The following is a 24,579-nucleotide window of genomic DNA, read 5'->3' on the forward strand; positions in this document are numbered from 1 at the left end:
ATGTATGCATGTGTCGCATATGTATGATTACTGTCAGTTATTATTTAGGATAATTTGACTGAAGTGAAACTTGATGGATACCAATGATAAATGTAATTTAAATAATTGAGAACTAAATTAATACTTTTCTTACAAGTTAAAATTTTTCTATTTAATCTCAAACAAACATTGACATATGTTTACATGTTATATTATGTATTTATTGCATTGAATATATAATTATGCAAATCACAGGAAACCTCATTTTACCGCCCTTGAAATCCTCCGAATATGTAAATTACGACATTCTTGTAGCGCTTCCTCTAGCTCTTGAGTTATATGGAGCAGATTAGTAGGATCAGTTTGTAGCAAAATGTGTTCAATCTCATCCAAAGTATCAGGATTTTTGAGTGATAAATCTAGAGTGATGAGTGGTGCGACTTGTTTCAAGAGAGATCTCGATGCAGTCTATAATGCAATGTATAATTTAATTATAAAATAAACTAGGAAAATAAAATATACTGTAAAATATAAGTTATGCTAATACCTGTACTTCAAATCTCCATTCCATATCATGATATTTGGACAATTTAAATCCAATCTCTTCTAATGTATTTGAAATCTCGTCTTTTTTAATGCTGTATAATTTACTAAGTATTGCTTCCTTTTCCTCCGTAAAACCTAATGCGATCACAGAATCCCGGAAATCCTCTGCGCTTAACTATAAAATAATTTTAAATATACTATGCTGTACTTATGATTTAGTACCACTAACAGATCTTACCTTATATTTGCAACTTTCTAGCAAGAGATTAACTAGACCTTCCACTGAATTCTTGATTGCATTTAACTCGACATTTAACTTCTCTGAAATGAGTATATACACTTGTATTACAATTGCATATATTGTTTAACAGTTACAACAATTAAAACAACTTACGAGCAGCAGCGTTATATACTTTAACATTCGGTCCCTTTTGTAGATAATCTACAGCTAATTTGCAAAAGTCCTGTAATACTACAAAGAACAAATTTTCATCTTGGAAAATTTTTCTGTGTGAAAACAAGTTTTCACTCGTCACATAGATAGAACTTGTATACCTGGCGGCGATTGTCCGGTAAGGAACAATATATGCTTCTTGTGGTCTGGCTTTAATGTTAATAGCATTTTTCTTAGATGTTATTCACTAATTAAAAACTTATATCAAAACAAATATCAATAGAAATGAGCGATCTATCCGACAATTCTTTCAAGACAGGCGGTACTTTACGTCGCCATGTTGACAAGTGCACTTAGGGCGCATTCACACCTTGGCACAAAAGCAGAAAGCAAAAGCCAATCAGAACTCGCGCTGATAATAAGTAGTTTGTGAGCAAATGATTAGATAGGTAAAAAGTAGAAATTATGACTATCAGCGCGAGTTCTGATTGGCTTTTGCTTTTCTGTCAAGGTGTGAATGCACCCTTAGTGCCTTTATAACTTTGCAATTTTAAATAATTCTGTACATAAATTCCATCGGAAAAAGAAAATTATATTATTGTCAACCCACATACTTATTAGAAAATCAATTATTTTATTAATCAATACAAGAATGCATGATTTTAAAGAAAGAATATTTTGCAGTTTACATGTCATTTTTAATTTACAACATAAATTGCAATTAAACACTCTTAATGTAAAAAACGCATCAACGATTATTTTATAGAAGCGCAAATGAACAAAATGAGAAATCACTATCATATAGCAACTTTGTTAATATAAAACAATGTTATTTAAATGCTTATCATTACATATTAATAACTGATAATTCTGCAAAGTTGGTGTTTGTATGACATTATGATTTTGGTTGGTTTATCGAGGATTTAATTTGAGCTTGCTGAAATGCACGTTGTAATTTGTCTATTATATCTTTTTGTGTGTCCAGTTTCTTGTCTAAGGTAGACATCAATCCATCTACTCGGTTCCTGAGAAATTCATCTTTATAAATAAATCTGGTTAAATGCAAAAATTTAATTCTGATCGACAAAACTTACAATTCAGCTTTAATATAATCGATACGTTTGTCAACATTTTGTTTAGCTTCGTACAGATCCTGTTTCACAAGCACAGGCCCTATTAATTTAAATACGTCGTTCTCTTCCTTCAAGAGTTCCAATTCTTCCTTTACCATAATATTCTCATTCAACTGTCCATCCAATTGTCGTCTTTGATTCAGCACTTTATTATATTCTGCAAATGCGAATTGATATATATAAAAATAATGTAATAAAAGTGAAGTAACCTATGTAAATTAAGAAAAATAAAAAAAAAATAAAATAAAAAACAAAGAATTACAAATGTTTCTTTACCTTTATGAATCTGTCTTAATGTGTCAGCTTCAGTCTGAAGCTTCTTTTGCATCTCCTCCATTATAATTACCTAGAAGATTTAATTATTACGCAGAATATTGTAATTTTAACGAAACGACGTAATTTTATAAACTGTCAGAAGGTTTAATGCAATAATTCCGAAAATTCGTAAGAGACTCGTATTACTTACTCGTGTGTATATGCTTAATCTCGCGATAAAACATAACCAAATTAGTGCCTGCCTTTCGATTCTGCATCTCGAAATTTTATGAATCGATATATCTCGATAGGTCACTGCTTCAGAGCGGACATGCAATTCACTCGGCATCAGTGTATATACAAGGTGTATGTCGCAAATTAAATTAATTCTAATAATTTCAGAACATTCTATATATGACGCATGCATTCTAGAGAAAAATACAACGAAATGTGGACATATTAGTTACATTAATAGTTGTATATATAAAGTCAATATTAACTATATCTTTGAAAATTAAATGTCAATTTTTATGAAAAAGATAATTTTAAACGTACGTATATATTACGGTTTAATTATAACAATTACGACAGTAGAAAATACAGTAGTCGAAAATTGGAGCAAATTTTTAATGTAATTATATGCATTATGTATTTCGTGCAATCAAACATATATATACGCGGCTGCGTTTATTGAATTATATATAATCTAACTTTAGTTTACTGAGAGAACAATTTTAGATTCAAGTTCTGTCCAACTTTTGAAACACATGATAATAGATCATGTGACTTAGAATAAATTAGAATAAATTAACAAAACGGGTTGCAACGAAAATAGACAACATAATAAACGAGCTCGAATAATTTTTATAATTTTACTTTGAAATACGTATTTGTTTCTCGAGCCTCTTTACTACTTTGTTGACTTATCACTGAATAATTATATCAATGTCTATTTTACTTATTGTTAATGGTATCGCTACATTATTTATATACAAATAGAATAAGAAAAAGCTATTGGAATCAATAAAATTTCAATCAAACTAACTGGTAAATGGAAAAAAAAATTTATAAGGAATGCATGAGAAAAGGCGAAAAGAGAATTCATAGGAATTTTTCATTGCGCATTATCGTATATTTCTCGATTACCTTATACTGAATTAAATTTTATAATTATAATTTTATTATCTCATTCTCTCGTTCTCTTGTATTATATGTGACGTTCTTTTTTCTCTATTCGCTTTTAAAACGGCAAGTATGTATTTAATATCACTTGCCAGGAATAATTTTCATTCAACATAATTCGCGTCGTATGTACATCGTGGTACATCATTCAGGCGTTTGTATCGTTCATCATACATCGTATATTAATATTCCGCTTATATCTTTTTTTCTATTTCGCTTTATATTCGTGAATAAAATACATGTTCCGTCGTTGATTTTTTTTCAGACAGCCGTCTTTGTAGTTTTCCTTTCGTTAACATCGATATATAATAATAAATCAATAGCTTTATCCGCAGAGATATCGTAATTGTTTTTCTGTGAGGACAGGATAATTTTTTTCTATATAAACTGACTTGGATATTCGATTTAACATTCACCATAAAATATTTTACATTAAAATAATTATTAATTATGAAATTTTGACAAATCTAACTTTCCTTTTTTTTTAATAGCAGATTTGATCCTTAGAAGAAAGAAAAAAAAGAGAGAGAGAAATTCCAATGCATGACCTGTGGAAAAGTTATATGCAAAGATAATGAAATTTCATGTGCTTTTACTGGAACATGACATTAATTACTTGTATTACGTGTTTTATCATGCTAATGATAAAAAGGAAAGATTCTGGCTTTTTAAAATTTGAACAAATATATAAATCATATTTTAATACAATAGAATCAATATTATAAAACAGCAAAAAATATGTATAGGATAACGCGTAATATAGCATACTATAGCCAATGTTTTCTATTTTAAAAATTTCTTCTTCCAAATCAATCGTTTTTCTTTCAATAGGGATTCTCTTCTTGCACTGCTATTTTATTTTTCTCATATTTATCGTATGACTATGTTAGAATAAAAAAAATGAACAAAAGACAATATTTTCATTCTGCACGAATACCTTATAAGAATAATGAAACATGGATTAAGGAATAATCTCAAAATAAAGGAAATGCGCATGCGCGGCATGTAATTTCAATAATCTTAAAATAGAAAAACTCGATTCCATTAAATAACGATACAAAAACAATTTTGTTTTAATATAGTGACAAAGCTTTGAAATATAAAGTTTGTAGTTTAAAACATATTTTTTAACCATGACAGATAGCAAACAATGGAAACTTCATTATATTTGCACTTTTTAATTATTTTTTTATTCTAAATATTTTAATAATCAATTTTGGATACAGAATATATATATATATATATATATATATATATATATATATATATATATATCGTTTTTCTATTTTAATATGTACTGTAAAGTAAAAAATATTTCGGTAATGAAGATTGAGAAAGAGGAATTGCAGTTGCAAAAATATTGTGATCATTCCTTAATTTCTTAATCATCATTCATTCATTTAATTTTTCAGATCCTACATGAACTTTGTTTATAATAATAAAGTCGGAGACTTTGAAATATAATAAATTTTGCTATAACTCAGATAATAGTCGTAATACTGTGAAAGAAATATGTATATTGACTATTGACATATAATCTTCGCTTACATCATGTGAGAGTATGTATCAACTCATATTATTCTGATATTTTATTCGAGTAAATACTCGCACAAATAAATGATTTAAAATAAAACGTTGAGATATAGAAGAGTGTTAGGAAAACGTACATTATCGACTGTCGCTTTTTTTCCATTCATTTGCTGGATTTGATCTTGTCACATCCGGAAACATTACGACGCCTCGATTCGTTCGCCTCACATACTTATAGATCTGCAATATAAACATTCTATATATCTCGCGATATGATAATTATAAAGGAATTTTTTAATTTGTGTATGGAACTTTGTCGCGATCAACTTACTTTCAATTTCTGACCCTGCAGAGATGAGCTTGGTGTGTGGTTGTGCGGTCGCGCTTGGCTGTGGATTTAATTGTCCTGCGGTCGTGGGTGCAGCGAAGCCAGGAGGTGGTTGCATCGCCCAATGCTGAGCAGATGCGTTCTGTTCCTGCATGTGAATTTTTTTTTATATTTGTAATATTAACACGCTGTTAATATTCACAATTATGATGACTAATAAATTTGAACTGCTAAAAATATATTAAACATATAAAGTTCCGTACCTGTTGCGCATTATGAGCTACAGTGTGAGATGGATGAATGTGGGGAAACTGCCACGTACTGGTAGTTTGGAATGGAAGTGGTCTAGATGAGGTAACTATAGCCGGATCGATCGAAGTCCAGTCTGCGATAGGTCCGAAATTATTCCACCCCTTCTGGTGCAAAGCTTGATGATGGAATTGCTGCTGTTGTTGTTGCTGATTGTTAATTTCACACCAATCTTTCAGAGTATAGACCGCGTCAGTTGTGCACTTGCCGATATCTGTAATAAATCGATTGAATATTAAGAATACAAGAGATACGTAAGAAAAATATTCTCGAATACTTGAAAGATTAAAAAATGAAAGATAAGTTATTACTTTGTGTGTTGAGAAGTGGGCTTCCATTGGGAAGATATGCACTCTGTTGGGGCGGTTGCGCACCTGCGAACAAAACACTGAACCCAATAAATCACGAATAGCGACATTCCGTCAATCTTAATCCACGGATATAATTGGCACTTTTCGTGACTCACTTTACCTAATTGAATTCGTATATAGATTTTCGTAAAATTATATCATGGAAATTCGCGGATAGATCGACAACTTATCTTCGTCTACGACTATATCTTCGATTACGATAGATTATCGTATACGTATGTAAACTTCACGCACTGTGCACTATGATTCCTGATGCCTGGAAAAATTGGAGAAACACTAACCAGAGAGGGCGCTATTCGTTGGTGCTGGACGTGGTATACCGAGACCAAATGAATTCATGTGATTTGGCGTAGAACCAAGAAAACCCGGTGGCGGAAGGCGACTACGTTGTCCTAAACTGTTAGTTGTTACGGTGCCTTGTGCAGGACTCTGCGCGCCGCTTTGTAAGAGATTTTGTGGAAGACGAGACAGAAGGGAATGCGATTGAAGCACTTGAAGATTTTGCAAGTGCTGAGCTTGTTGCTGCAAGTGTGCTATGTGCGCAACCTAAAAGAATATTTATTTCCATAAATTTTATTTAATATTTATATGCGTATTATGCAAAGTAATTGATATTATTAGTTAATATTAATATTATTATTATTATTAGCTAAATTAATATTATTAGTATATAAGACATTCTTCTAAAATATTTTACCGAATTTTATGATATATAATGTATTTTATTAATAATATACTGTTAAAAAAAAACGAGAAACCTATTCACATGCAATTTTTGAGACACACATAAGAATGTGTTCAACTTGCAAAATATTTACTTGTGGAAAATGTTGCTGGCCAAGGCTTGCGAGAGTTTGTTGATGCTGCACCCTAGTTTGCTCCTCTCGTTCTCTTTGTTGTTGCTGCTGTTGAAATATCCTCTGCTGTTGTATCTGCATTTCATTTTCCATAAGTTCAGCTAATGCCTTCTGCGTCTCGTGAAAAGGATCGAAACCTAAATCATCGTCGGCTTTCACATCTGATCCTGCATCACGATGATTTCGAACTTCCTCTATTGTAGCATGGCCATTTTGCTTTATGTATTCGCAATTTTCTTGATTCTGTTGCGCCTTAAAAATTGTATATATAATGTTAGTAATCTATTGAATCATCATTTTTCTCTTGGATCAAAAAATCTTGCATATATAAAAAACATCTCGTATTATATTTGAGACATACAATTCGAAAATTTTATTATTATTTTACTCACTTGCATATTAAGCCTTTGTTGTAATGAATTTTGTTGAAAGTCTGCCATAAACTTAGATGCAGGTGAATTTACAAGTAAATTAGGCGTGAAGGTATTAGATGATGATTCCGTGAGTGTAGTAGTATTATATGGTGCATTTATGTAAACCTCCTCGTCAACAAAACCTTCGGAATTGAATGTTACGTTCGGCGATTCAGATGGGCTGGATTTTGATATAAGGTGATTCGTTCGAGTGGGTTCGGGTTGAAAGCCGAAAGCCGCTTGCCAATCTTCGCTAGAATGAACTGTGGGTAAAGAGTCGGGTATCGAAGCCACTCCCGTACTCGTCCAATCCAGATTTGTGTTTGCTGCACATCAAATAAAATTCAATGATAATTCATTCATTCATTCAATGATAGTTCAACTAGTTACAGTATTGTATAAATATATGCAGATAAGAGTGACTAGATAAAACTTCCAACTCCAAGGCTCAATAGCGTTTTTCTGAAGAAAATAAAACATTGTCTCTTTTAAGATTTTTGTTCCAAGGCTCAATAGCGCTTTTCTGAAGAAAATAAAACATTGTCTCTTTTAAGATTTTTGTTTGTTCAACACCATTAAAAAATAACAATTACAACTATATTTAATAGCAAAGTAAATTCTATATAATAAAAAAGAACTTATGTTAGTATACATGCCTGTAAGGGAATTGGATGGCATTGAGGTTGTAGTTGATATTTTCTGGAAGGTGTTTGAACTAAAGAAACTGTTATTGTCTGGCTGAAAGATTGACCGATGGTTGAGTTGCATTTGAGATCCATTGTGTAATCCTGGTGGTGGTGGTTGATTGGCACATTGTGATGAATTTGTGCTAGCTGGAGACGAACCTACAGATGATGCGCAAAAATCTCTACACTACACGACGAGTAATCAAAATCATTTCTATATTTTTATAATGCCAGAATAAACAGCTATTCAAATTATTTTTTCTAACAAGCACATTTATAAACTCGTTTCGTATCAAGTAAATTATACATTTCTTTTAATAATAAAACATATCTAGATAAAAGTATATCTAAATATAATCTGGAAAAATATAATATATATCAATCATTGAATTCATTAAACAATTGATATGTATATCAGCATTTATTTCTCATCGTAACTTAAAAGGAATAAAATTTAGTGTAGAAAAAAAAGAAAGAAAAAGAAAAAAAGAAAAAAAAACCAGCTACTGCTGTTTTTTCAGAGTTCTCTTTATTTTGGCATATACTGCTCAATATATTACTTTACAGTATTCAAATATAATCGCAAGACACCTTGATCACATCATTTAATTAAAATTATTTGTTATTATTTGCCGCAAACAAATGATACATATATCTTTAATGCAAAGAATAAATAAATGTAATGTCTCTACAACAATAAGTTGTAATTACTCCTAACTTAATAGAAACATATTATTGACATTGTGTTATCAAGAGATAATTAATTTTCATTGGATACATTAGTATGTTATTAATACAATTGACTCTGATTTGCAATAACAAATTTCGAATAATTTCAAAACTACAAAGAGGGGAGAGAGAGAGAGAGAGAGAGAGAGAGAGAGAGAGAGAGAGAGAGAGAGAGAGAGAGAGAGAGAGAGAAAATGAAAAAATTAGAAATACTTTTTACAAAAAAAAAAAAATGCATTCTTTAAAGAAAAATATAGAATTCTTTCCTAATAAAGTATTATATAATAGATACTTCCAAATTCTACTGTAGATTAGGATAATAAATTTTAATGAAAAATACATACAATGTATACGCTTTGTTAATGTAATATGGCATTGTTAAAAATATAATTATTCATCTGTGTCAACATCAAGTAGTCAAAAATATAATTCTCTCATATTTTATATTAAAATATTTCCTAATTAATCCAAAAACAATTATTGTTCGCCAAGTGTATAACATATAATATTGTAATCACACAAGTTATATGAGTGAAATTGATTCCGCAACTTTTTTTTGGTATTCTGTTTAAACAGAAGAATTTTACATTTTGTACAATTTTCTTTCTGTGAAAATGATATGTAAAGAGATAATCACGATAATCATCAACATGAGGAACTCACCCAAAAGAACAGCACCACTGTTTTCTTCGCTCGATTCAGCCAAATGTTCAGCTTGATGATTTACATTCGAGTCTTCTGTGCTTGAGATTGTACTCGTTGGCGTGCTACCTTCGCGCTGATGATCCGTTTCACTATCCGAATGTCGACGTTCCCCGTTTTGTAACGTACCGTTTACTTTAATCTCGTGAGACTGCGATTGAACTAATTTTGATGTTTTGCTAATTTGTTGCGACTGTGGCTGTTGCTGCTGTTGTTGCTGTTCCATTTTACACTTGTTACCTAATTTTTGTAATATTTCACTGTTTGTATCAGCGGAAAAGTTTCTAATGTCCTTCTGTCCGGTGATTTGTGACTGTGAACTACTCTGTGTGTTGATTGAATTCGATTCGGACCGCGATGTCGTACGACTACCGTGTTTCTCCTTGTTTTGACTATTTTTATGTTTATTACGAGCTGCCTGTGCCTTACTCTCGCTATTACTTTTACCCCGTCGTACACCCACACCACTTTCACCCTTATTATTGTTATTTTGTTGATGTGTGGACATCCCAGAGGATATATGACTTTGTTGAACTACCGTTCCGCTTCCACTCGTTACGTTGTTATGTTGCGAAGTTGTTTGCACAGATGATACTTCTTTACAATTGGTTTGTGTGCCTAAACACACACACAGAGTATTATTATAGATAATAATTAAATCAAAATTCTACAAGTTTACAAAATTTTGTATTCACGATTTGATTATCGTATCCATTTCTTTTTATTCAATAATATTTATACTTCAAAAGAATACATTTCTGACTTTTGTAAACTATTTAGAAAGACTCACTATTTGTTTGTCCCGGCTGTAACGAAGGCCATGCTTCTTTAGTTTGTGAATTTACAGTTCCGCTTTCCCTAACAATACTGCCTGTTACAGGTGGTGATGGTGTCGGTTTCCTACATGTATATACATATATATATATATATATATAAAAATTATTAAAAAAAGATTACTAAAAAATAAAAAAAAAATAGATTACTAAAAAAAATTAAATTAGATTTTCATGTACATAAAACATGTACACAATTCCAAGAAATCACATTATTTGGTTGTGCCAAAATAAACTTTGTACCGTTGCACCGAAGATACATGTGCATGTAACGATTGCACAAGCTTGCGTTCGTATTCTTGATGTTTTCCCTGATGCATCTCTTCCTTTGTAAATGATGCCTCCTGGTCCCCAAGATCGTGCAGGTACATGCATTCTGGCTTCGGACAGGCTTGGTTACGCATAAAATGCGAACAATACTTTGTCGTTCCCAATGATGTTTTTATTGTCCGTCCATCCACAACAATGTTATTCACAGCCTCTATAGCACGTAGCGCATCCTCTTGACGCTAAATAATGTACAAAAATGATCATTATATACATAAATTATAAAATTATGTTACAAGTATCCATAAAAGTAGAGATAAAAATCAGAATTTAAATACTACTAGAGAAGAAGATAAAAAAAGAGAGGAGGAAGGGAGAGGGAAAGGGAGAGAAAGATAAAAAGAGGTATTAAATAACTCACTTGATAAGTAACATAAGCCGAAGCACTGGGGCCTTGAGACCCTGCGTAGGAAGTGCTCTGATTAATTACAACTTTGTGTATCTTCCCAAATTTTCCAAAATATTCGTGTTTCTTTAAAACCTAAAGCATGCAAGATATCATAATCTCTTTATTTTCTCTTAAAAGACGATATTTCCAGAGATCTACGCCAATATCGTAGAGAGTCAAGTCACGAAAAATATACTCACATCTGCATCTGCTAATCGCATTGGTAATCCTACTACAAAAACTAAATTTTTTTGTACTACTCTCACATTTGCTAGATGTTTCCGATTTTCTGTAACTTTCTGCTTCCGTTGTTGATCTTTTAATCTCTTCTCAGCTTTCAACCTAAAAAAACAGAGTAAGAGAGATAGATTTAGAGCAAAATCATTATACTTTTTCAATTAAAATATAATATGTATAACAAAACATTAAATAATATATAAATAATTAAATTATTTCTAAATACCTTGCTATTTCTTCCTTAGTAAGGGGTTTAAAATCAGCCGGATTTTCAGAATAGGCCTTCCGACACGCGGGACACAAACCGTTCTCGTCGGTACGAATTCTGTGCCAACAAAAACGACATATTTGATACCCACAGGTGCAGGGGAAGAAATTCAGATCGTCCACCTCCAAAGGTTCCATACATAGAGGGCATTCTATCGCGTCCTCTCCGCTTTGATTCAATACTGACATCCTTGTTGCCAATCTTGTAAATGTCGCAAGATAGCAGACACAAATCACGAATATTTAGCTAAGCGCCAAAGTCTGTAAATGAAAAATAGCAATCTTAAGGTCGAAAAGAGAGATATAAATAAATATATCGATATTTAATTATGTTACTGAATTCGAAAGCTACAATTTTTTTCCATCGATTGTTATAAACACACGCATACATGTACAATTATAAGTTTATAAAATTTTTCGTATCACGAATCTAGATATGTCGCGCAAATTCTACTTACAACGAAAAGTTGCCACTTCCCTGGTTTTAAGTAATTGACAGTGCTCGCGACTTCCTCTTACACACTGCTACCTCTTTCCAATCTGAAACAGAGCATCGCACCAGCAGGTTGTCAACTATCGAATTGTATTTAGGCCACGCGTATCGGGGAGAAAATCGCGGCGAACGGCTGGTTTTTATTCAGTCGTAAAATATTCGGCGAGTGACATTTCGATCCTCCCGTGACGACGAATCGCGCGACAACCTAAACATTCTACCCGCTGTTGCTATCGGTCGTGGGGGGCGACGTAGCGTAAACGTGGACGAGTACGGTACTTTTTCTCGCGACGCAAAAGATAGACGAGCGAGCGAAACGTTTAAAAGTCATTTTCAAAGTAAAACCCGACGTCTCCTTTCCTCGTACTCGCTGCCAATCGTACTTTTCCCGTTTGATTTGAAACAGGTATACGCTCGAGAGCGAGAGAGAAAGAGAAACGAGAGAAATAAAACGTAAAAAGCGCGCACGCGAGACGGTGATAAGAGGGCGACGACAGGTCACGACCACGAGTTCCGTTTTGACAGGAGCTGTCAGATTGGAAAGAGAGAGAAAAAGAGCGGAGAATAAAGAGAAGGACGGAGAAAAAGAGAGGCAACATCGCGAGAGATGCAACGAACAAAGGAGACATACCCCGGAATTCTCGCACAATTACACACGAGCCGTGAATCTCGCGCGACGCCCTACGCGCACGATAACGATGACACGTCCACGTCCTCGTCCTCGTCCAAGACGACGAGAATTTCTTCTCCGTTCCGTACGTTCCGTGACGTTGAGGTCGTCGACGATAATCGGAGGGGAAAAGAGATTTCCGTGCACGCACACAGTATTTTGCACAGGGAAAGGATCACAGTTTCTCTCTCCTTTTCTCGCGTGTCTCTCCGTCTCCCTCTTCTCCTTTCCTCTCTCCGTCTCGTATACGACGAAACGCGAACCGAGAGGGCGATGATCGGACGAAACAGCTGTTGGTGGCGTCCGCGAGAGACCCAGCGAGAAACGTCAAACGGGTGCGAGTGAGACAGTTCGCTGGCTACGCCATAATAGAGACCTACGCGAAAATCTGTCGCGGATGACCGGCGTGGTGGGGCATGACACGTAAATTCCGCCTCTCGGTACCTTCTCTCGGTTGCTAGCGTATACGCGAGTACGCAAGGACGACGGTCTTTCGCGACGCGAATCTCAAGGGGAAGAGGAAAGAGGGATACGCGATGGAAGGGCAAGGGACGGGGCGAGGTAGAGAGGAAAGAGAGCGAGCGGCTGAGAGGGACAGACGGAAGGAGGATGACAGGGAGGGAGGATGGTGGTAGGGAGGATTGTGTGCGAACGGTGTCGACGCGACAAGAACGACAGAGATGGATCGCTATCGCGTATCACTACCGCTACCACTACCGCTACCGCCACCGCCAATCGCACCGTCTCTCTTTCTATTACATTTGAGAAGGAGAGATTGTCCGTTTCGATCCTCGTTGTCGATTTCTCTCCCCCACACGCATCTATCTCCGTGTCCCTCTCGACACTTTCCGAGGGATGATCGTCCGAACTCGATATATACGCGACGACGCGGCGCGGACGGGACTGATTCAGTTTTCCATTTATGTAAACGCACACTAAGCACACTTTTAGCGCGAACGACGACGATGATGATAATGATGATGATGATGATGATGATGATGATGGTGGTGGTGGTGATGATGACGACAACGACGACGAGGAATAGAACGGCTGTTAGCTGCCGCGAACGTCACTCGAGATTTTACGATCCATCCGCCAGAGGGGTTGTTCGAAACTTCGGCATATTACCCTGTGCTGACGTTAACCTTAATCCTCAATCGCGAGACAGCTTCCAACGAAATATTCGTCGCTCTCACGATTTCTCGAATTTCGTGAAAAAATTCTCGTCGACAGAATTTTCACCGAGTTCGCACGCGCATCGCTTCCAAACAGCACTAAATATATATACACATATATATATGTATAAATGTATATACATACACACACTCACACACGCGCGCGCGCATACACACATATATATATATATATATACACATATATGTTTATATATTTATTATTACATATATGTATATATAATGTGTACATGTGTGTACATATATATATATATATTTATATATCGCGTGGGTCCTCCTCCATTTACTTACTCGTCTCGACTTTTCCACTAACAATTCTCTCTCTTTACTGGGAAATTTTTTTACAGTATTCTACTGTCCCGGGATTTATGTGGTTGGGTATGCGCACGAGCGGATTTACGCATCGTTATTCCGTGGTCTGTCACTAGACGTCGCGGAGTGTCACTAAAATAAGTCACTAAATAAAAAGATACGATAAGTAATAAATAATAAGGCAAATAAATTTGCTGGTATTACATTTTATATATTTGAAGATTAACATTGTTATCTTGCGCGAGACAAATTCATGTATGTTTTTTTTTTACCTTTGTCAGATGCGAAACACGAGGGTCTTTGCAGTTTGCATTTGCCCGATATCCGGAAACTTTGTAACGCGAGTCTGCGCAGTACCCAAGTGTTCGTAACCTCTCTTTTTATAGTTGAAAAAATAAATGTATCCTGAAAATTTACATCGATTTTAATTTTTTAAAGTAACTCGTATAAGGCTAATATTACATTTGTCGTACGACAAATTTTTTAAGCACATTGATTGGCTGCGGGATAGAAAGTTTCTAAAGATTCAAAAAATTATCCCGCAGCCAATCAATGTGCTTAAAAAATTTGTCGTACGACAAATGTAATATCGGCCTAACAGTGGAGAAATAAATTAATATTTCTGACAAATTTCCAAATGATTAAGATTCATCGCAATATGTACTGGCTGTAAAGAGCGTTATATTTCTTTGTTTAAGAATTGTTAAAAATTTATATGATGAAAAATCTCTCAGAGATATTTAGCAGTGATTCGAAGAAAGAAAAATTGAACACTGAGAAATTTAACGTAATCTTACTTAAACGGCTCAATATATATAAATACAGTTTATTGCATATATTCTTTATATATAGAATACTTAATATAATTAATGTTTTATTCTAATACACTGAATATGTCTTTATCGTATGATTTGTGTTTGCAAGACGAATGTGTTCATAAAGATACAAGTGTTTGCAGTCATTATAGCGAAAAAGTGAAAATTCTTGCATTTACAAATATTCTTGTATCAAATACCTCATTTTTTTTTACACAATCATGTCTAAAATGAGATTTGATACGAGAATTTTTGTAAATAACATTCTTTCGCGTTTTATTATATTGCTAGTTTATTTTGGATACGCTATGTTTTCTCGATTTCTTCTTACGTTCGCGAATAACACCAAACAATGGGTGTCTTGTTTTTAAATTAGGGAACTGCACACCAAAGTTTTCTACAGATACCGGCTTTATGTCCGGTGCTCCAGATAACTTCTTCCTTATAGATAATACACCAGCTGGCTTGATATTTACTATATAGGAAATATTAAAAAATTAATACATAATATATAAAGAAAAAACATGCAATATTCCTTCTTTTTGAATTCCTATTAAATGAAGTAAGTTACCAGTCTTATACACGTGTGACGTCTTCTCACTATTAAAAACACATGTAACATTGTAGCTTGTATTTTGCGCAACCATACAATATCGTTCGTCTCTGATTTTAAATTTTGATTTATCTTCTAAGGATATCATTTGACCACAAAGTTCTTGCGGATCTATCTATGTAAAAACAAGATTTGTATTCTTGATATCTTAACGCATTAAGAAAAATTGTATAATATTTTATTACTATAACTTACTGATCTGGGAAGATCCATGATCCAAATGTCTTCGCTATCGGATATATCCTCCAGATTAAATGTACAGCATATATTTTCTTCTTCCAGCATTTCTTTCTCAGCTATTTCTTGAAGCTAAAAGATGTAGAAAGATATAATTCCTATATAATTTATTAAATGTAATTAAGAATATAATTAATGATCGCCTTACGGTACGTGGTCTTGGTGAAACTGAGATAGATGACGATAATCTTTGAGATGTTACATTGTTTAATTCTTCAGTACTACCATTTATTTCAACATCTCCATTGTTCGTTGAATCTCCGTCGAACGATTTGTCAGATTTTTTCAAGATACTCTTACGTGATTTAACAACAGGACTATTAGTTGCACTAGGTGGTTGCGTTTCTGTATTGATTGTAATAGATTTACGTTTATGGTTTTGAGACGGAGTATCTACAGCGTCTTCCATCAACACCATAGATTTATTCAATTGTGTATTTAATTTCGTTACCGAATCACTAATAGAATCCATTATATTTGTATGTATATACGTTTTTTTCCAACACGTATGATTGCATGCCCATGCATGCCGTGCAACAGCTGATAGATCAAAGCCCCTTGCACAATGTTAGGCAACAGGCAATGGCTGCGTTCCAAAATTCACTGCCAGTACTGAAAATCTATAGTTTACGTGACGTACACTATAGATTTTCAGTACTGGCAGTGAATTTTGGAACACAGCCAATAAGAACAGAAATAGTATCTATTCTCTGCTCCTATTGGCGAATATTTTCCGCGTATTTATTGGTGAATAGTTTCTATTCCTTATTTCTATTGCTTGTTGCCTAGCATTGCGCAAGGGGCTTAAGGCTGATTACAATTGCGAAAGTAACGACGTTTTCGAATGGTCGGGTTTGACCTGACCCGGGGTAATTTATTAGACGTCATTGACCAATCACAGCCATTCTTTTGAAGAATGCAACCATACATTCTTCAGAAGAATGGCTGTGATTGGTCAATGACGTCTAGTAAATTACCCCAGGTCGAGTCAAACCCGACGATTCGAAAACGCCATAATATGTAAAGTTAAGCCTACGGCACACGGTACAATTTTTCGTACTGGATTTGATAAGATTAAGTAAAATATTAGAAATGCTGCATTCTGATTGGTGCATTTTTAGTATTTTACTAAATCTTATCAAATCCAGTACGAGAAATCGTACCGTGTGCCGTCGGCTTTACTTTTGATTACAGCGACATCACGTTTGTCATACACATTATTGGCTATTGCAAAAAACTCTAGAAATTCTCTATTCGATAGCCAATCGGTACGTTCGATAAAGTTTTTAGTTATACAAATAAATGGCCGCATTCAACGGACTCAACCGCTAAGTAGCAATCGAATATAATTGGTTTCTACTTTCAGGTCCGACCAATCAGCGTCGAGTTACATCGGAAAATCTAGTAATGTTGCCTAACTGTTGAGTCCGCTGAATGTGGCCAATGGCCGCATTCAGCGGAGTCAACCGCTAAGTAGCAATCGAACATGATTGGTTTCTACTTTCAGGTCCGACCAATCAGCGTCGAATTACATCGGAAAATCTAGTAATGTTGCCCAACTGTTGAGTCTGCTGAATGCGGTCAATAATATTAGTCATACATATAAATCAGCCTCAAAAAGTTCATAAATGGCGCCAAACAAAGGAATTGTAACTAGTGCAGAGAAATTTCGGCAATAAAGAACAAGTGGGTGAACTTTTTATCTTGTGATGTATAATGTATATTTGATTCCCTAATAATTAAACGTAAAGAATTTCAATTACATCTACGAAAATTCAGTGCTTGTGTGAAATATGACGTCTCCCAGAAATTTGAGAAGATCTACGCGAATAAAAGCTATCGTGAAATACACGGAAGATAGCTTCGAGGAAAACCGCGACAGCTCTCGTAAGATTATATTAATATAATTTACTATATGTATTTCTCTTAATATCTTTATACAGTTCGACATAGATACATTCTATAATCTGTGTGTTTAATATTTTTTAATATTATATATTTTATACTATTTTTCAAATTAGTTAATTATATATGAATGTGTCACAGATAGTGTTTATTTTATAGCACTGATTGATACAATGGAGACTGAAGTAGAAAAGCAGTTTGAAGATATCAAAGAAAATGTACAAAAACCACTCGGTAATTGATACAGATTTTATAAATTTTTGTTATATTTTATATCAATTTATTTATATATATTTTCATATCATTATCATTTTTATTTAATAGTATATCTTTTAATGTATTCCTCTTTCTTTTTCTTTCTTAGAATTATTTTCTGAAAAGGATATAAGTGGACGAAAATTATATACATTTCAAACACCAACTAAAAAGAATAGTATGATGCTTAAAGCCAATCAATGTCGTACATCTAAGACTCCAAAAAGCATTAAAACACTCCCAACTTTAAAAATTGTTCTTGAAAAGATTAGTGTAGCAAGTTTAGAAAATAAAAATTTGAAATCTGGCACTGAAGATATTAAGATGAAAAGTAAGTAACATTTTTTTAATAACTCCTAGTATAAGTTATGAAAAGATGTACATTTTTTGATTTTTTTCTTCTTACATTTAGTAATCTCTAGAAAGCGACGTTCGTCTGATGTAAGTTCGAATAGTGAAAGTGTATCAGAGGATAGCGAATATATACCCACAGATTTAGAAATTAGTTCCGAATCTGATGAGAAGTCCAATGAAAGCAAAGATAGTGAAAATTCTGATGAAAGTGAAGAAGAAAATAATAGTAGAAGAAGAGGCAAACAAAGTATACTACAGAAATCTTTACCAAAACGTGAAGTACAAAGTACACCTAGAAGGACAAAAAGAGAATGTAAATCTATTGTCTACAAAGATTATGTAAGTTGAATTTGATTAAACTATATATATCAATTATAAACACATATTTATTAAAATTTTTAGCTTTTTTAATGAGTATTGTGCATGTATGTAAAGTATGTATAGTTTGTATGAGTTGTGTGTGTTTATATAGCATGTTATACATAATATTTTTGATATTATGTACACACACACACACATATATATAATATATATAATTGCATATATTTTTTTAACTTTTAAAGCATATAAAGACTGATGAATATTTTGAATCACAATTGGAAAAAACAATTACATCTGATCATACATTAGACAGGCTTCGAAATGTTCGCCTTACTGAAGAAAAATTAGATGAATTATTAAAAACCCAAAGTTATATTTCTACAATACACAAGAAACGTATTTATTCATTAACAGAAAATTATAAGTCATTTTTTTCTATGTGGCAATTTATAATGGAGTAGGTATTATAAAAGTATGGTTTTTTAAATTTGAAATTTAATTATAAATTTTAAAATTTAATTGTTAAAATTAAATTGTAGAGAAGGCTACAGTCTATTAATCCATGGTCTAGGATCAAAAAGAAATTTAATTAATGATTTTCATAATGAAATTATAGTCGATCATCCAACATTGATTATAAATGGATTTTTTCCCAGTTTGTCGATAAAGGATGTAAGTAAAATATACATAAGTAATATTTTTGTATTATTAATTAAAGCAACATCTTAAAGATCTAAATTGTAAATTCTATTTCAGATACTCGATAACATAATAGTGAATTTACTAGGTTTAGATTGTCCAACAAATCCTAATGACTGTCTAAAACTTATTGAAAAGATTTTGAAAAGTAATCCAGATGATCGACTCTATTTAATAATTCATAATATAGATGGAATAATGCTACGTTCGAGTAAAGCTCAAAACATTCTCGCTGGTCTAGCAACCATTTCCAATGTTCGAATAATAGCGTCTGTCGATCATATCAATGCACCGTTACGTAAGTTACATTTACTTTTATACTAAATTCAAGTTGGATTCACCATTAGTTGTTTTTATAAATTTGTTATTTCAGTTTGGGATCATATTAAACGAGCGAAATTTAATTTCTATTGGTGGGACGCGACGACATTTTTGCCATATCAAGCTGAAACTGCATTTGAAAGTTCGCTATTGGTTCAACAAAGCGGTGGACTCGCTTTATCTTCCCTTCAAAATGTCTTCCTCTCCCTCACCTCGAATGCTCGAGCGATTTATTTAATTCTCGTTAAATATCAATTGAACAATAGTAGCAGTAATTTCATAGGTAATTAGCCATGTATATATTCTATTAATTGTGTATCATAATAATTAGCCTGACAAATATCTAATAATGTGTTCTAATTAGGAATGCTGTTCAAGGATCTATATCGAGCAGCGCGCGAACAGTTTCTGGTCAGTTCTGATTTAGCATTAAGAGCACAATTAACCGAGTTTGTAGATCATAAGTTAGTACGAACTAAACGTGCGTTTGACGGTGCTGAACATCTTATCGTACCTCTAGATAAGGGTCTCCTTAAACAATTTGTGGAGCAACACGGATCATAATTTATTTGATGAATTTATAAATTTGTGAAATTCAGATTTAAATATATTTTAATATATTTTAATGTGATTTTTTTATTTGTGAAATAACTGACAAGTTATAGTTTAATTAGTCATCAAACTATTAATTTATACATTACTAAATAACTTGCAATTTTAATAATTCATTCGTATTAGTTGTGTTAAATGTTATTAGATTTATTTTCTTTCTCGCCGTTTGTACCGTCAATTCCCATTCTTTTCTCTTTCTTCCTCCTCGAATCAATTGTATGTTTATTTTATATCAAGTGCAGAAAGTGTGCGTTTGGTGCAGATAGAAAAAGAACGACTCTATTGAGAACGCGGCGTTAGGTGTTCGTTGTGAAACGTCGTAAGGTTAACCGAGTCAAAGGCGCCAATCGTCGCCTTCCCGCGACATTAAGATCTCTTTTTATCTTTACGTAAAAAGATCAGTGACGAGTCCGCATACACAATGATGCGGTCGCTCATAGTGATTAATCGTAGATCGTTTCTGTACGTTGCCTTTAAGACAGATTTTATCGGAAAATGTCAGAATGAAACCAAAAGCGAGTGCGAGTGCGAGTGACAGTAGGTACATTAGGTTAGATTAGGTTATCATTTGTCTCACGATGTGAAACAGTACGAAGCTACATCGATTGCGGCTTCGATAATCGCGATCAGTTCGAAAATCGCCGATCGGCGCCAACGGTCGATTCGTCGTTACGCGATCCAATTTGGTGCGTTTCTTTTTTTTTTCTCGAAAGAGAAGAGAAATTTTAGCTCGTCCGGAAGACGCGCGTGCAGTTGTCGCGTCGTAAAATTCATACGTGATTCATACGCGAGTGATATTCGCGGAGGAACATTTATTTCGATAAGTTGTCTAGGGTCTAGGCGCTGTCGCGCCAGTCGGGGCCACGTCAATTGACAATATTGTAAATAACACGCAGGGTCTCCCTCGTCTGACCGTTCTGACCTTACTCCGATAAATCGCACGTGCGCGACGCGCGCGCGCGCAACCTTGACTTTCGAGTTTGCGGCGAGTTGTGGCGAAAGAGTGAGAGAAATCGGCGCCGCCGAGTCAATCGTGGTGAAGAAGCGGCGTACGTTTTTTCCGTGAAAATTGTGATGATACCATGTAAAATATCCGCAAAGTGTGCTCGACGTTCTACATAAAGACGTTTCTATAAAAACATTCTGTATCTCCTCTCATCCCGTTGCCGAATCATAGAATCTCTGTGGGTGTCTCGCGTCATCATGCGGAATCTCTGGAATTTATGAACAAAAAAGGTAGCGACCTTTTACATTTAGCTTGTTTCGTTGCTGCGAAAACATTGTGAGGTGAAAAAAATTGATTGATTCGATAAAAAAAGTATCGCGCGAGATTATCAGTGGAGATCCAGAGAGAGTGGTTATGTTAGTCTTTCTCTGTCATCTTTCTGTACATTTGTATCAATTTCAAATATAGATTTAAATTTTGATTTTAAAAGAACATGTACTCTTATAATTTAAACGATATAAACCGATATAAACAGATATATTCGTTTTGCAGGTCATGATTGGACAGGTGTAGCTGCATTAACTTGTTATCATCTGCATCTGCATGTGCATGTGAGTTATTTAAATTATTATTACATTTACTCTTTGAAAGAAAGGAAATATACAAATAAATTATTGTAGAATATAAATTATTCAATTGCTGCTGATGTGGAGCAGTAAGCATAACTCTAAATGTTCCTTGTTGTCTGTATTGTTAAATCAAATTTTTTTCTGTATAATCCTACGTATATTTATCATTGCTATTTTACGTATTTACCTCCAATTTTTTGTTTATGTAATGATATTATTGTTACACACTGTATTTGAAGAAACTGCGTACAGCTATGTGTAATTAGTAACACGCAGTACATTTTTGTTAATAATATTTTATATTAATAATATTTTAATATTTTAACTTTTTCAAGAGTGTAATTTTTTAAATAGTTTTTCTGTTTATCTAATGATTTTTAATGTGTGACACGAAGCAAGGGAATTTCAAAATTATTTCCAAAGTATTTTTGATTGACATTTTGTATACACGAAATAATATATTTATTATAGAAGTTTTACATTGTAAAAAGAACACGAAATAATATTATAGACGTGTTCTACTCAAATATATTGCAAAATTTATTTATGTCTCGCAATATGATGTGATTGTTTTTACCATTATTACTATTATTGCTGTAGTATTTGATAGAAAAACATTGAACATTTATACTTTCACAGAAATACTTTGACAGAGAAATAGTAAAATGATTTTTCCCTACAACTAAGAATACATTTTTTTAAAGAATGATTTTATATAAAATTATATGTAATAAATATATTATATTTTGTTATATAATATTTCACAACACGTATTAATCTGTGGTATCTTATCTGCTGTACAAATTTACACATTGTTGGAAAATTAATTTCTAACGTATGCCAATAGATGGCAGAACATTGAATATTTTAGCACATAATTGTGACAAAATTTTCTCGATATAATATATTGTGACCTTTATACATTTTTATTTTATTTATTGCAAATATTTTCTCTTTGACTTTCGCCTTTTCTTGCTTACAATTATTCATAAATATTGAAAAAACATTTTTTCATAAAATAATATCATATTTCAATCTTGAATAATGACTTTTGATATAAAAACTCTTAAAAAGGAGAATAGCCAGTTTTCACTTTGGACATTAATCTCATAGTACTATGATAATAGTACGATAGAGCAATTTCGTCAATTTTTAACTAGAATTATATCCTATTATCTCTCTTTTTCTTCCTCTTTCCCTTTTTTCCTCCCTCCCCCTCCTCTCTCTCTCTCTCTCTCTCTCGTTGAGTGAAAGTTGGCAAATTGTCCTGAATGTGTCTGGCGTACAAATCGCAGTGTGGGTGATGTCAAATTTAGGATCGTTAATATCGTAGACGAGATTTCTCTCAAATTGTATTAAAATTTCTCTATGACGCGGAAATAATTTTCGCACACACATTCGTCAATTCAATAAATAATTCGATAAATAGATTCAAATCGAAGTAGGCGTTGAAAAATTTTCATTCTGAATCGTCCATTTTAAATTTTTTTTCTAAATATTATCAAGAGATCATAAAGAAAAGTTTCTTATAAGATTTGATAGATTATAAAAAAAATTGTAATGTTAAAAATATTCATGCAAAAATTAAAAGGTTATTTACACTTATACGATATATAATTTGATCTTTATTATATATATTTATTACACTTGTGATTTTTAAAGAAGAAGACTTTCTTTCTCAAAGCCGATAATATCAAGCTTGTATTGTTAATAATAATTTCGGATTCATGCGAAAATGTTTACTTTCATGTATCGATCGCCTATCTTTCTCCATCTAACTCTGTTAACGTCGCGTCAACTGTTTCACCGATTTCACTTTTACCAAGACAAACTAATTTCTCCGAAAGACGATTCTCCCCGAGAAAACCATCGCTCGATATCTTCCTTCGAGGAGATTTGAGGGAGAGATTTGCTTTCGCTTGGGAACAACTCGATTTTCGACGTCGCTCGTTCGCGTCTGGTTATGAAACGTCCTGTACGAGACGATACTTTCACTATCGCGGCCAAGTTTCATAATTATTATTATCGAGGCCATACGTAGGTCGAAGAGGAGACTGTCGGGACACGGAGAAAAGGGTTTGGCTCCTCTTTTATCACATATACACAACCGTCTCACACACACACACACACACATACACACAATATCGCTTAATTAGCGATAAATCCCAACCTTATTTTAGTCAAGATGTCTCAATCGCGCTAAATAATACATTCTCTGGTGAATTTCGAATTAACTGTTAATGAATATAATGGAAAAATTAAGGAAAATTTAATGTAAAATCTACTTGCGAAACTTGTTAAATTTACTTTCGAAAAGTAATTTGCACATAGAGATTTCAGGATTGAGAAAAGCTAAATGATAAAAAAGCATTTATCCAAAAAATGCTTTCGCAATTATTTTTAAATAAATGTTACTTTTAATAGAAATTTTATTGGAATCTCAATTACCAAGAAAGAGAAAGATTATTAATATTGGCAGTGTTTTACAAATTTCGACACATGTGATGCTCCATCAAATATTAATCGATCGATTTGAAATTCGTTAAAATATTTGTCATTTGAAAAAAATGAAATTAATACGAGATACCTCGTATACACGTACACACATACACATATGTATGGAACTTTTGTCCTAGCTACTTTGTGGCTTTGTTACGTGTCGCATTGCGTGACCGAGAAATCATTTTTCCAGCATGATCGCCGCGCTGATCACCGGTTAGCAATTCCCTCGTCAAGGC

At 33.3% G+C, this 24,579-nt stretch overlaps 6 protein-coding genes across 16 annotated transcripts in view; 2 read left to right on the plus strand and 4 right to left on the minus strand.

The window, feature by feature from the left end:
* Positions 1-121: 121 nt before the first annotated feature.
* LOC145963294 (COMM domain-containing protein 2-like) lies at positions 122-1,397 on the minus strand. The gene is made up of 5 exons (XM_083085070.1): positions 1,081-1,397; positions 920-997; positions 764-846; positions 527-700; positions 122-447 (listed from the first exon to the last, which is right to left on the minus strand). The coding sequence occupies exons 1-5, from the start codon at positions 1,145-1,147 to the stop codon at positions 241-243; spliced, it is 609 nt and encodes a 202-aa protein (XP_082941196.1). The 5' UTR covers positions 1,148-1,397; the 3' UTR covers positions 122-240.
* A 198-nt stretch (positions 1,398-1,595) lies between these two features.
* Positions 1,596-2,671, minus strand: Pfdn6 (prefoldin 6). Its single transcript, XM_083085069.1, has 4 exons — positions 2,519-2,671; positions 2,329-2,398; positions 2,014-2,209; positions 1,596-1,944 (listed from the first exon to the last, which is right to left on the minus strand). Exons 1-4 carry the CDS (start codon positions 2,654-2,656, stop codon positions 1,815-1,817), a joined length of 534 nt encoding a protein of 177 aa, XP_082941195.1. The 5' UTR covers positions 2,657-2,671; the 3' UTR covers positions 1,596-1,814.
* A 746-nt stretch (positions 2,672-3,417) lies between these two features.
* On the minus strand, positions 3,418-14,248 carry Cnot4 (CCR4-NOT transcription complex subunit 4). 11 transcript variants are annotated; one of them, XM_083085039.1, is made up of 16 exons: positions 14,114-14,248; positions 11,925-12,006; positions 11,426-11,727; positions 11,163-11,304; positions 10,936-11,055; positions 10,491-10,756; positions 10,205-10,314; positions 9,376-10,032; positions 7,954-8,142; positions 7,277-7,623; positions 6,846-7,136; positions 6,309-6,573; positions 5,968-6,030; positions 5,611-5,870; positions 5,351-5,495; positions 3,418-5,275 (listed from the first exon to the last, which is right to left on the minus strand). In XM_083085039.1, exons 3-16 carry the CDS (start codon positions 11,653-11,655, stop codon positions 5,244-5,246), a joined length of 3,117 nt encoding a protein of 1,038 aa, XP_082941165.1. In that variant the 5' UTR covers positions 11,656-11,727; positions 11,925-12,006; positions 14,114-14,248; the 3' UTR covers positions 3,418-5,243. The 11 variants fall into 11 exon arrangements, 10 of the variants coding, with proteins under 10 accessions (XP_082941165.1, XP_082941170.1, XP_082941171.1 ...); XM_083085044.1 differs by lacking the exon at positions 14,114-14,248 and adding an exon at positions 13,758-13,901; XM_083085045.1 differs by lacking the exon at positions 14,114-14,248 and adding an exon at positions 13,775-13,884.
* A 696-nt stretch (positions 14,249-14,944) lies between these two features.
* On the minus strand, positions 14,945-16,367 carry LOC145963290 (uncharacterized). The gene is made up of 4 exons (XM_083085066.1): positions 15,948-16,367; positions 15,758-15,871; positions 15,521-15,677; positions 14,945-15,424 (listed from the first exon to the last, which is right to left on the minus strand). Exons 1-4 carry the CDS (start codon positions 16,269-16,271, stop codon positions 15,237-15,239), a joined length of 783 nt encoding a protein of 260 aa, XP_082941192.1. The 5' UTR covers positions 16,272-16,367; the 3' UTR covers positions 14,945-15,236.
* A 1,041-nt stretch (positions 16,368-17,408) lies between these two features.
* Orc2 (origin recognition complex subunit 2) lies at positions 17,409-20,280 on the plus strand. Its single transcript, XM_083085187.1, has 9 exons — positions 17,409-17,686; positions 17,864-17,938; positions 18,069-18,290; positions 18,372-18,652; positions 18,877-19,091; positions 19,174-19,306; positions 19,391-19,631; positions 19,707-19,937; positions 20,019-20,280. Exons 1-9 carry the CDS (start codon positions 17,593-17,595, stop codon positions 20,216-20,218), a joined length of 1,692 nt encoding a protein of 563 aa, XP_082941313.1. The 5' UTR covers positions 17,409-17,592; the 3' UTR covers positions 20,219-20,280.
* A 338-nt stretch (positions 20,281-20,618) lies between these two features.
* Positions 20,619-24,579, plus strand: part of Rdx (BTB/POZ and MATH domain-containing protein rdx) — a 69,693-nt gene continuing 65,732 nt past the window's right edge. Inside the window, exons 1-2 of the mRNA XM_083085193.1 lie at positions 20,619-21,502; positions 21,765-21,823. The gene's annotated coding sequence lies outside the window, so the exon portion shown is untranslated. The remainder of the gene's footprint in view (positions 21,503-21,764; positions 21,824-24,579) is intronic.

The sequence above is a fragment of the Camponotus vicinus genome, unplaced genomic scaffold (genome assembly GCF_025532165.1).
Source record: "Camponotus vicinus isolate PSW18456_S1 unplaced genomic scaffold, iyCamVici1.0 SCAF_12, whole genome shotgun sequence".
Taxonomy (NCBI): domain Eukaryota; kingdom Metazoa; phylum Arthropoda; class Insecta; order Hymenoptera; family Formicidae; genus Camponotus; species Camponotus vicinus.